This window comes from Sus scrofa, chromosome 9, assembly GCF_000003025.6.
Source record: "Sus scrofa isolate TJ Tabasco breed Duroc chromosome 9, Sscrofa11.1, whole genome shotgun sequence".
NCBI lineage: Eukaryota > Metazoa > Chordata > Mammalia > Artiodactyla > Suidae > Sus > Sus scrofa.
The window spans coordinates 3,426,201-3,438,921 of record NC_010451.4 but is presented as its reverse complement, the minus strand read 5'-3'; the positions used below and the strand labels follow the sequence as shown (position 1 = coordinate 3,438,921).

The 12,721-nt window shown below is 56.2% G+C and overlaps 1 protein-coding gene across 2 annotated transcripts; it reads left to right on the top strand.

Moving 5' to 3' along the window:
- On the top strand, positions 511-7,927 carry CNGA4 (cyclic nucleotide gated channel alpha 4). 2 transcript variants are annotated; one of them, XM_021062349.1, is made up of 6 exons: positions 511-1,756; positions 1,879-1,980; positions 2,209-2,315; positions 2,684-3,224; positions 3,960-4,309; positions 6,629-7,927. In XM_021062349.1, exons 1-6 carry the CDS (start codon positions 1,695-1,697, stop codon positions 7,135-7,137), a joined length of 1,671 nt encoding a protein of 556 aa, XP_020918008.1. In that variant the 5' UTR covers positions 511-1,694; the 3' UTR covers positions 7,138-7,927. The 2 variants fall into 2 exon arrangements, with proteins under 2 accessions (XP_020918008.1, XP_003129509.3); XM_003129461.6 differs by having other exon boundaries at positions 2,579-3,224; positions 6,629-7,926.

Here is a 12,721-nt window from a genome sequence, read left to right as displayed (position 1 = left end):
CACTCTGCGGGTTCTCCATTGCCTTTCCTTATTCATTTATTTTTGGCCACACTCGATGCATGTGAAAGTTCCTGGGCCAGGAATCAAACCTGCACCACAGCAACAACCCCAGCCACGGCAATGACAGCGGCAGGTCCTTAATCCACTGTGCCCCACAAGGGAATGACTGCCACTGCCTTTAGAGAAAACCCTAGCTTTGGAATGTGGCTAACAAAGCTCTCCCCGAGCTGTCCTCTGTCAGCCATTCAGCCTCAGCATTCACCACCAGCCTCTCAGGTTCTCTTCAAAAACCAAATCTCAGAGTTCCCGTCATGGCTCAGCGGTAACACATCCAACTAGTATCCAAGAGGATGCGGGTTCGATCCCTGGCCTTGCTCAGTGGGTCAAGGATCCAGTGTTGCTGTGAGCTGTGGTGTAGGCTGCAATCGTGGCTCAGATCCCACATTGCTGTGGCTCCAATTGGACCCCAGCCTGGGAACCTCCATATGCCACAGGCAAAGCCCTAAAAAGACAAAAAAAAAAAAAAAACTGACGTGCCCCAGTCATCCAAACCTTTTGAAATCTCTTTGCCTTTGCATACTCATAGGCACTTTGCTTGTGGTGCTTCTCACTCTTCCATCTCTAAACACGGCAACTCCTATTCATCCTACAAAACCCAGCCTCAGTTGAGACCCTTCCTAGGTTCTGTATTCACCCTTTCTATATCCACCTAAGAGAATACCCATCAGATGTGTAATTACCTGTCTACCTGACTATTTCCCCTACCAGACTGTGAGTGTCCAGAGGCCAGGAAATGTGTTTTATTCATCTTTTATCCCCAGTACTTAGCACGATATTAACCTGACACATAGCAGGTGTTCTGGTTATGATGTTGACCAAGAAAGATGACAGCAGTGAAAGAGACATCACGTTGAGGGGAAATTTTTAGGGCATTTTGCTCGTTCTGGTGTGGCAGAGATGTAAGCATGTGCACAGATGGAAAACTGGAAGAGGCTGAGGTTCTAGAAAACATAAGACATAATTGGTAAGATCAGGCACGAGAGGTAACAGGAAGGGAATGAGGACAGCAGTGTCATGAGATGGCCCCCATCACACTATCCAGGGGCAGGAAGGGAGGGGGATGAGACGCAGGTAAGGTGCAGGTAATGGAAACAGAACTTACGTCTGACGTGGCCCGGCATTCTTTGTCCCTGGAGACCCGTTCTGCACCTGACAGAAATGAGCCATTCGGTAAATCGTTGTTAAGTAAGTAAAAAATGAGGTTGGGGCAGGGAACTTGCACAGGGTAGAACAGAATGTATTTCTGAGGCTACGCGGGTTCCCGGGACTCCTGACTAGAGGACCCCGATGCAGTTCAGCTCTGGGGAAGGAGTCAGGCGCGGGGGAGACAGGGCCCAGCCTTCCCTGTCGGGCACGCACCCCACCATCTCCAGGGGCCTCATTAGAGATGTTTAGTTGGGTAGGTGTAAGCCCAGGCCCCGGGAGACAGGGCAGAACACCAGAGCCACACTGCCTCCGCCCCTTCCGTAGCGGCTGGCCCTGGTTGTGTTGCTAAGAGCTTCGGAAGCCAAAGACGGAGGCATCACAGCCGGAGGCCGAGGGCGGCTTCTTCCAGGCAGGCAGGACCAGCCCGCACCTCCTGAAGGCACCTGCAGGCAGAGGCCCTGGGCACCCAGGGCACAGTGCACAGAAACATGAGCCAGAACAGCAAAGTGAAGACGACAGAGTCCAGCCCCCCCGCCCCGTCCAAGGCCAGGTGAGAGATGCTGGTCCCCTCTGTCAGATCTACCTGCCTCGCTAGGTACCACCGGATGCCCTCTTGGTGCCCCCAGTCACACGGGTGCATGGATAAAACCCGACTTCCGCCCTTGCCCACAGGAGGCTGCTGCCCGTGCTGGACCCATCTGGGGACTACTACTACTGGTGGCTGAACACCATGGTCTTCCCAGTAATGTACAACCTCGTCATTGTCGTGTGCAGGTGTGGCACTGGGCCAACGGCCTTGGCAGAGGCCAGGGCTGCAGAGTGAGGCCAGGAGTGGGGGCGGGCTCTCCCCGGGGTGGAGGAGCCGGCGCCTCAGACCGGGGCGAGGGGGCAGCCAAGGCCTGGGGAGAACACACACACACACACACACACACACACACACACACACACACACCGCCAACCGAGGGTGCCCTTAGGCCGAGCCCTTCTGTCCCCACCGCGCAGAGCCTGCTTCCCCGACTTGCAGCGTGGTTACCTGGTGGCCTGGTTTGTGCTGGACTACACGAGCGACCTGCTCTACCTCCTAGACATCGCGGTGCACTTCCACACTGGTCAGTGAGTGAGTCCCAGGACGGCCCCTTTGGTCCACGCTGCCTTCCTAAAGAGAGCCTCTTAGGGATCAGAAAGTGACCCCTCCCCGAGAGCCTCGTCCTAAGGCCCTCTGTTTATCATTTACCCCTCAGCTCACCCCAGAAACCCCCCCCCAGCCCCGAGCAGGGCGAGGCCCACCCCACCCTGTCCCGCCCTGACCCTCGCGCCTGGAGCCGGCAGGTGCCCCGACTGCACCCCGCGGCTGACGCCCCGCCCCCACCAGGATTTTTGGATCAGGGCATCCTGGTGGAGGACAAGGGGAGGATCTCCCGTCGCTACGTCCGCACCTGGAGCTTCCTCCTGGACCTGGTGTCCCTGCTGCCCACAGACGTGGCCTACGTGAGTCTGGGCCCGCACGTCCCCACGCTGAGGCTGAACCGCTTCCTGCGGGTGCCGCGCCTCTTCGAGGCCTTCGACCGCACGGAGACCCGCACCGCCTACCCCAACGCCTTCCGCATCGCCAAGCTGATGCTTTACATCTTCGTCGTCATCCACTGGAACAGCTGCCTGTACTTCGCCCTGTCGCGGTACCTGGGCTTCGGGCGCGACGCCTGGGTGTACCCCGACCCCGCGCAGCCTGGCTTCGAGCGCCTGCGGCGCCAGTACCTCTACAGCTTCTACTTCTCCACGCTGATCCTGACCACCGTGGGCGACACGCCGCTGCCCGCGCGGGAGGAGGAGTACCTCTTCATGGTGGGCGACTTCCTGCTGGCCGTCATGGGCTTCGCCACCATCATGGGCAGCATGAGCTCCGTCATCTACAACATGAACACCGCCGACGCCGCCTTCTTCCCGGACCACGCGCTGGTGAAGAAGTACCTGAAGCTGCAGCGCGTCAACCGCCGGCTGGAGCGGCGCGTCATTGACTGGTGAGGATGCCGGGGGGTCCAGACGGGCACAGGGGGCGGTGGAGCCGCAGAGGCGGAGCACCGCGGCTGGGGTCTTGCGGGCCGAGGGCCAGGCAGGGCAATCAGGATGCCTGGGCCCTCCCTTGGGGGGCTCCCTGGCTGGTCCTCCACCAACTGGAGGTGGACTTCGGGGGAGGAGTTGGGCTTGATGGACAGGGACAGCGACTCCTACGCAAGGAAGGCTAACCCAGCATCCAGGGCCTTGGAACTGCCACTCCCAGGTAGGACTCAGAAGGCCCTGGAAGGGTAAGTGAGAAGAGCAGTGCTCTTCAAGGGGTGGCCAAGAAATGGGTGACGCTGTCCCGGAGTCCACACCGCAGGCTGGACAAAGGGAAGAGGCACCAAGACGGGGAGCTAGAGCAGACCTCTGAAGAAGATGGGGCCTGGTGGCTGAAGGGATGGTTCAAGACCTCACTGAGTGGCGGGTAGGTAGAGCCTGACGGCAGCTGAAGGGTCCCTCCCATTCGCTGTCAACGGGTGGCGGCCTCCAGGCCCTGCGTGAGGGAGGAGAGGTCCAAACATCGTGACCCACAGAGAGTGGACCGAAGCTCTTTATCAACCAACCCTCAAGTAGTCCCATGACCCCCGTGAGATCTCGGTGCGGTTGGGTCCTTGGCTGAAGAGTCCTGATGGAAGGCACAGGGAGAGGGAGGCGCGTAGGGGCTGGGGAGGAACTGATGCCACCGTTGCCCCCAGGTACCAGCACCTGCAGATCAACAAAAAGATGACCAATGAGGTCGCCATCTTAAAGCACCTGCCTGAGCGGCTGCGGGCAGAAGTGGCCGTGTCTGTGCACCTGTCGACCCTGAGCCGGGTGCAGATCTTCCAGAACTGTGAGGCCAGCCTGCTGGAGGAGCTGGTGCTAAAGCTGCAGCCCCAGACATACTCGCCAGGCGAATACGTCTGCCGCAAGGGGGACATCGGCCGAGAGATGTACATCATCCGAGAGGGTCAGCTGGCCGTGGTGGCTGATGATGGTGTCACGCAGTACGCCGTGCTTGGCGCAGGGCTCTACTTTGGGGAGATCAGCATCATCAACATCAAAGGTGAGCACCCCGCCCTCGTTCCAGGGGCAGGGCCAGGGGAGGGGGACGGGGACGGCAGCGCTCCAGGCTGACACCAGGTGGCACTTGGGGGCCTACAGACCGAGGACACCTGGCCCTTTCCTGAGTCCCTAGAGGGCTCAAGAGGGAAGCAGGACATAGAGGGTCTGTTCCCTGAGAAGAGGCTGAGCCGAGGTCCATGAGCAGGTGGGTCTCCGGAAGAGAGAGCAGACCTGAGCCGTGGGTGTCCACCAAAGGCACCAACGGACCAGTGAAAAGTGGCAAAGATAATAGCAATTAATAATAATAATAAGAGCTAATGTTTATTGCCTGCTTACTACACGCCCTGTTCAAATGCTCCACATACACCAACTCATTAAATTCTCCCAGCGGCTCTATAAAATAGGTACCGTTATCCCCATTTTAAAGGGAGCACAAAGACTTTGGGGAGCTTGTCCAAGGGCACACACGTCCTAAGCATACACACTTGGGGCCGATCCCTGGGACGACTTTCCCATAGCCACATGGAAAGGGAGGTAGGAGGAAGGAATTCCTATCTACTCATCAGCTGCAGTCTGGGCCAGGTACTGCACCCTGGCTCGTTTGTTCTCTTATCAGCCTGGGCAGGGGAGCTGTTAGACCCAGTCACAGGGAAAGACGCTGAGGCCACAGGGTGGGAAGAGCTGAAAAGAGGGTGAGCACACAGTCACTGACTGAGGCTGGATGAGCTCTCCGCCTGGGGGTCCCACTCCCCAGTTGTCCTAAAGGCCTCATGTCTCTCCTCTAAGAACTCCCTGCACCCCATGTCTGCCGTCCACCACTGTCTGCCTGACTCTGGACAAGTCACTTCCCTCTTTTAGGCCTCAGTTTCCTCTCCTACCCAAAGGGCTGAGACCAAAAACCCAGCATGGAGTTCCCTGGCGGCACCGTGGGTTAAGGGTCTGGCATTGTTGCTGCCATGGCTCAGGTAACTGCTGTGGCGTAGATTTGAGCCCTGGCCTGGGAACTTGCACATGATGTGGGTGAAGCCCCAAAAATAAAATGAAATAAAACTAGAAACCCAAAGAGTTATCTGTGAGGATTAAATGAGCTACATGCATGAGGCACCCAGCACAGTGCCTGGCACACAGCAGGAGTTCAACAAGCAGTGGGTCCCCTGCCCCTTCTTTTTTTTCCCTTTTCCTTTTTGGCAGGGGCAGGGGGGGCTGCACCTGTGCTGTATGGAAGTTCCAGGCCAGGGGTGGTGGAATTGGAGCTGAAAGCTGCCACAACCACAGCAACACCAGATCTGAGCCACATCTGCAACCTTCGCCTCAGCAACAACGGCTCCTTAACCCACTGAGCAAGGCCAGGGATGGAAGATCTTATCCTGCTGAGCCACAACGGGCACTCCACCCTTGCCCCTTCTAAGGTCCTTTTAGCTCTGAGACTGCAGAATCCAGACCAACCTACCTTCCCACCCACCACCCACCAATACTAAAATGTCAATGATACCAGTTCCCCCGCTTAAGTATTTCAGACGCTGTGTCTCGCCTCTCTCCACCTCTCCCTCCCCCTCGCACCCTGCTCCTCAGCCACCCTGGGCTGCTTACTCTTTCCTGCAACCACCTACCTACCTCTCTCCTGCCTCCAGCCCTCTGCCTAGCTGCCCCCCGACTCCCCCAGCTCCCTCCTACTCAGTCCAGACAGCGTTTCCTCCAGGCTTCCTTAAATTCTCTGCCTTCCAGCGTTTTAGGGGCTCTTTGCCTGTCTTCCCACAGTACAGATGCGCGTCTACACTGCATCAGCTATACTGTTATATAACTATCCAGTTAAATGTCTATGTCCTCTAGGAGTTCCCATTGTGGCTCAGCAGGTTAAGAACCCAACTCGTAGCCATGAGGATATGGGTCCGATCCCTGGCCTCGCTCAGTGGGTTAAGGATCTGGCATGGCCAAAAGCTACGGTGTAGGTCATAGATGCAGCTCGGATCTGGCATTGCTGTGGCTGTGGCACAGGTTGGAGGCTACAGCTCTGATTCAACCCCTAGCCTGGGACCGTCCATATGCTGTGGGTGCGGCCACACATCAAAAAAAAAAAAAAAAAAAAAAAAACCACAAAATTGAATGTCCATATCCTCTAGCCTGTGTGTTCTTAGAGGCAGGTCGCTGACGCATACCCAGCACGGGGCCCTGTCCCCACCGGCGCATCACTGAATGAAAGAAAGAGGCAGCAAGAGGCTGGCAGGCACGCCCGTTGGGGGGGGGGGTCCTGGTCCCCGAGAGACTGCCCCCACCCCCGCCCTGACTAACTGTCCCCCGCGCGTCTGCCCCTGCGCCCCAGGGAACATGTCTGGCAACCGGCGCACAGCCAACATCAAGAGTCTGGGTTATTCGGACCTGTTTTGCCTGAGCAAAGAGGACCTGCGGGAAGTGCTGAGCGAGTACCCGCAGGCCCAGACGGTCATGGAGGAGAAGGGCCGGGAGATCCTGCTCAAGATGAACAAGCTGGACGTAAACGCCGAGGCGGCCGAGATCGCCCTGCAGGAGGCCACGGAGGCCCGGCTGCGCGGCCTCGACCAGCAGCTGGACGACCTCCAGACCAAGTTCGCTCGCCTCCTGGCCGAGCTGGAGTCCAGCGCCCTCAAGATCGCCTACCGCGTCGAGCGGCTGGAGTGGCAGACCCGGGAGTGGCCCCTGCCCGAGGAGCTGGCTGAGGCCGACGACGAGGCCGAGCCCGGGGAGGGGCCGTCCAAGGAGGGGGAGGGCAGAGCTGGCCAGGAGGGACCCCAGGCCCAGAGTGACCCGGGCCTATCCCGCGACCCCCCCGCCAAGCGGAGTCCCGACTTGTAGGAAAGCCAGCCTGCAGACACTGCCATCCTGCCCGCTCAGTTACGGAGAAGGCAGGGGACTGGGTCTGCAGAGATGCGGGTACACGTCACCCCTCGCTCCCCAGCACACACGGGCACACACACACACACACACACACACACACCAGTTGCACATAGACGCACCTGCCGCAAGACTGTGCATTTCAAGTAAAATGCTCTGGAGTCCCCCTCTCAGAGCACACATGCTTTCTCACGTGGGTGTGTCTTATACCCATATCATATACACACTTGGAGTCACACGCCAGTCTCACGGATGCCCTGCACAGGTTTGCACACACAGGTGAGCCCACAGAAGCTCTCCCAGAGCCCTCTGGTTCCCAGGTAGCTTGTAAATGCCTCTCCCTATGGGGGGCCGACAAGGGTGCCCTGCGATTGTGCTTCAATAAAGTATTTGCCTCTTCGCTAAGCATTTCTGGGGCTGACTGGATAAAGCAAAGCCAGGGAATCCTGTCTGAGGTCTGAGTTCTGATTTCCAGGGGCAAGGGGCATGGCTTGGATTCAAAGAGGCAGGGCTCCCTGATGATTCTAGAAGTGGTACTGAGCCCAGGCAAAGCAGGCTTCTGCATCACACTGCTACAAAATCACATGCTTTCAGAGACCTACTCACGCACACTGACCACTGCCTCTTACAGCCCCTTGAGCTCTGAGGGGATGGATCTAGCGTGGGCAGTCAGAGTCCGACCCCTGCCCCTTCTTCCTTTCTTTGGTTCCGCCCTGGGGCCAGGGCTACCTTGCACTCAGGACTGATTCCAGGGGGAGAATTGTTTCCAGAAGCACCCACCTGGCCCGTCTTACCAGGCTGGTTGTCAGAGCTGGCATTAGTCCTGACAGAAATCCAGCCCACCTCGGAGTTCCCGTCGTGGCTCAGTGGTTAACGAATCCAACTAGGAATCATGAGGTTGCGAGTTCGATCCCTGGCCTTGCTCAGTGGGTTAAGTAAGGATCTGGCGTTGCCGTGAGCTATGGGTAGGTTGCAGACACAGCTCGGATCCTGCATGGCTGTGGCTCTGGCGTAGGCCGACAGCTGTAGCTCCAATTCGATCCCTAGCCTGGGAACCTCCACACGCCGCAGGAGCGGCCCAAGAAATGGCAAAAAGGCAAAAAAGAAAAAAGAAAGAAAAAAGAAATCCAGCCCACCTCTATATGGTATTTCAAAATACAGAGTGCACTGAATGGAGACTAGGCAGGATGGAATATCATGTTTGGAGACCGCTGGAGATGCGCGTTTGGGGAGTTCCGGGGTATCTCTGGCACACCTAGAAGGGGTCTGCAGGCTTGAGGCAGAGTCAGGTGTCACCTCTGAATCAGATTCACTCTCACCACAACTTTAGCTCCTCCAGGGCCGGGCCAGGCTTTGAGTGCGAGCTATGCCAGCTGGTATTTTAAAACATGTCTGGAATTTAACTAACCAATATTAAACTGATACATATATTATATTGATTGATGACATAGATCAAGGCCATTGAAAGAAGGATTTATTACTTACAGTCCCCGACAGGAGGGTGCACTCTGCCATTCGAGGCCACGTGGGGAAGCACCAGGGTTGGTCAGGAGGCAGAAGGAACAGGAAGAAAACATGGGCAAAAAGCCTTTATTACTACAGAGGTGGAAAGTTGTTAGGTGGGGACTTCTCCTACCAGGTAGGAAGCAAAATGCCACTGGGGGGCTCACAGTTGAAAGGTTCGTCATACGATTTTCAAGCGACCCTGAAAGTCAGACCACAGGGGAGAGGTAAACAGCCTTGGTCACTGACTTTTCTCATGATTTCAAGATGCCGAATCATCGATTATAGACGATCAAGAATGTTATTACAGGTGATACAAGGCAACATAGGGCGGGACCCTCAGTGCCGTGAGGGCGGGATGCGTAGGCGGCACCTGCTGATGTGTGGTCACGGTGTTGCCCAGAGCTCTTGGTGTCCTCTAAGCTGACCGACGTTTCAGACATGATGCAAGTGACATAGATGGACTCAGACAAGAAGGACTTGCGTTAGAACTTTTTCAAATGACCATAGAGACTGAGGCAGGGGCTGGAGCTGAGGTGTCAGGAGAGATGATGAGAGTCATTGCACATTAAATAATTATTTTGTATTTTTTATTAAAATATAGTTGACTTACTATCTTGAGCCAATTTCTGCTGTACAGCAAAGTGATCCAGTCATACATACATATATAAATATATACATTCTTTTTCCCGTATCGTCCCCCATCATATGCTGTCCCAAGAGACTGGATGTGGTCCCCTGTGCTACTGAGCAGGACCTCGGTGCTTATCCATCCTAAACGCAAAGTTTGCAGCTACTGACCCTAGACTCCCAGTCCGCCCCCTCCTCTCCTCCTCCGCCTTGGCAACCACAAGGCGGTTCTCCGTGTCTGTGAGTCTGTTCTGTTCTGTAGACAGGTTCATTTGTGCCATATTTCAGGTTCCACATGTAAGCGATATTGTATGTTGTTTGTCTTTCTCATTTAAGACTTACTTCACTTAATAGGAGGCTCTCTAGACACATCCATGTTGCTAAGCATTTTAAAGTAGATGGTTATTTTGTGATATTTCCCCACAAATGAGGAGATCCACAAGGCTGGCGCTGACTCTGTCTTGTTTACCCCTGTATCCTCAGGCCAAAACTGTGCCTGGCGTACAGTAGGTCCTTAAATATATTTGGCCATCAAAGAGAGGGGCGTTAAAGCAGGTAAGGGCCCAGTGTTGGAGGAAGATGCATCCCAATTTCTCAAGTGGTTTTCCAACCATCTCAGCCCAACCATTTCCAAGGCCAGGCAAGCTCCTTCTTTTCTTGAGAATGACTGTTGTGGGCGGTAACAGTGGTAGCAGGGTGGTACCAGAGGAGGAGAGAGTCATGGAGCAGAGCAGGGCCTGTGAATCACCAGCAAGCCTGTGCTGCCCAGGGTGCTGAAGTGAGATCCAAAGACAAGGGACCACCCACTGCTCTGGAGAAGAGCTGCCAGTTCCAGCTGCCTGCACACGCCTGCACCCACGCAGCAGTGGGAGGAGGGCAGGGGTTGGGGAGTCATGGCTAGATTCCTGCAGGGTGTCAGAACTGTTCAAGGGCCCTCCTGCCGAGAGCCCCGCTGCTTCTGGCTTAGCTCCTCTTCCTCCCCAGGGACCTAGGGCCCCACCCACTTCCCTCCTGGGGTCACTAACCTCAAGACACCTCAAGACGCCTGGCTAAGATTTGAGACTTACGTGGCTCCTCAGTGTTCCCAGCCAGCTACTACCCCACAGAAGCTTCTCCAGCCTAGCCTGCCTCACCTTTTTCTTCCTGAGGGTTTGGCTGCCAGCCCCCAAGACAGATGGAAGTAAAGGATCAAGCTTGGGAGGAAATCAGATTCGCTGGGAGATGGGCCGCCCAACCCAGGGAGGAGCTGGTGCAAACCCGGGGAGCCAGGAGCAGGAGCCAAGGTGGGTGGATTCTAGCTCGGGGCTGAAGGTAGGGTTTGGCTTGAGGCTTGGATCAGAGACAGATGGTCAAGCCAAGCTGGAGCTGGGGTCGAGGCGTGGCCCGAGCCAGGGCAGTATTAGGCTGGCCTCAGAGCACCCCAGATAGGACAGAGTTCGGAGCCAATCAGGTGCTTGTAGCCAGTCAGAGTCAGATTTTATTTGATTGCTAACTACCGGGGACTCTGGGCCTCTTAAAAAACCTTTCAAGGTTGTTGGAAGAAATGCTCGGAGAATTAAAATGTAAATGAGATAGGGAATGTCCACCAGATCCCGACAGAGAGCAAATGCTGATAAGAAATCATAGCTACAGCCATTATTCCCATCCTTCTGGCAGCTCATGCCTTTGAGGCCCTGGGGTGCGCAGTCCTGCTTGGCCCTGGGCCTTGGGGCTGTGCGGTCATGGCTGTGTCTGGCCAGCAGAGGGCGCACGGCTCTCCTTCCCTTCCCTCCTTCCAGCTCCCTCCCTCCCAGGCCTCAGGATTGCCTTGCCTGGCAAAGCTGGGAGAATTACCCAGGGAGAAGGGAATCTTTGAGACAGAATCATGGTCTCAAGGGATTTGTGAAAAACCCTATTCACATATTTTAGCAAAGACCAACATGCGGCCGTGGTGATTCTGAGAGACATTTCAGAGGGAGCAGCACCCAACCAGGGCCCGAGCACCTGTTGTGGGCAGCCCCACCGAATGGCTGGGATCCCTGCTGGCTTTTCACCCAGAACGCACAGCCCCTCTCCGTGTCTGGCATTGCCTTCCTGCACCTCGGCCTGTTGTGCTCAGCCTTGCCCTTCACCAGCAGGTCCCACAGAGAGCTGGTGGCGCGAAGGTATTCCTGGGTGACTTCCTGGGTGAGCCTTCCCGTGGTCTTTTTGGCCCTCCAGGGAGGCCCTGGCTTGGGGGATCCAGACCCCTCTTGGCCCCCCTGTAAGAGCCCGCGACCGAAGCCAGATGCAACCCCCCAGCAGGACCCAGCCCCCTGCCTGCTCTGCGCTACCCAAGCCCCGGCTCTGAAAGGGCCACGCCTTTCCCTGGTTTCTCTCCTCTGCCCACCATCCCTGGCTGCTCTGGCTCCAGCCCATCTGTCTCCTCAACCCACTGCCTCTGTTTAATCACGCCAGGAGGAGGGCATCTCTGTGGGCAGGGAGTGTGGGGGAGGAGCTCAGCACAGAAGCCTGTCTACACAGCGCAGAAATGCAAAGAAAAGAAGGCCGTGAAAGACGAGGGGTGAAGGCAGCCTAATGGGCACGGGGTGGGGGGCAGGGCCAGTGAGCCCCGAGTGGGCACCCGAGGACCGAGTGCCGGGTCCCACCTCGCCCTGGATCCCAGCGGCTATGGGGCAGGGCCAGGGCCGCCGAGACGGAATCTGTTCCATGACCTTCACACACCGGGAAGAGGCCCTGCCTTAGAAAGCAGGTGATGGGGCTGAGCGTCCAGCACCGTGAGCGCCTCTCTTTCGTTCTTGCACTGAAGTGTTGTTTAAACATGGCCCTCTTATCGCACGTGTGATATAAACTATTGAAAGAAGGATCATGTCGCCAGTAGTGTGGGCGACTGAGACCTCTCCAAGGCCAAGGTATATTGTCCGAAGCTACAGGAGGGATGTGAGGTGGGCCAGCAGCCCCTGTAAGACACACACGCACGCACACCCCCAAAACCAAAAGACTGACAACCTTGACCGGTCTAGGCCTGAGTCAGAAAGACCTTCCCTGGACACGGAGCCTGGCCTCACTTCACGACCTCTTGAACTTGCATCCTTGACCTCTTAGCTTTCTGACTTGTTATGGGACAAGGGTCCAGGGCTCCTTCTCTGGCTCCCCATGCTGACACTGCAGCTCCCCCCTTGCTCTGAGCCAAGGTCCCCCTGTTTCTGGGCCCTAAGCCGTCCCATCCTCTCCAAACGTTGGCTTAATCCCTGGCATGGATGGGATTTTCGGACTTTTTAATTTACTTATTAAATGTTTTATTTGATATTTTACATAAAATTTTTTAAAGTAGAGTTGACTTACAGTGTTGTGCCAGATTCTGCTGTACAGCAAAGTGACCCAATCATATATTCATACCCATTCCCTCTCTTAAACTCCCTTCTGTCATGGT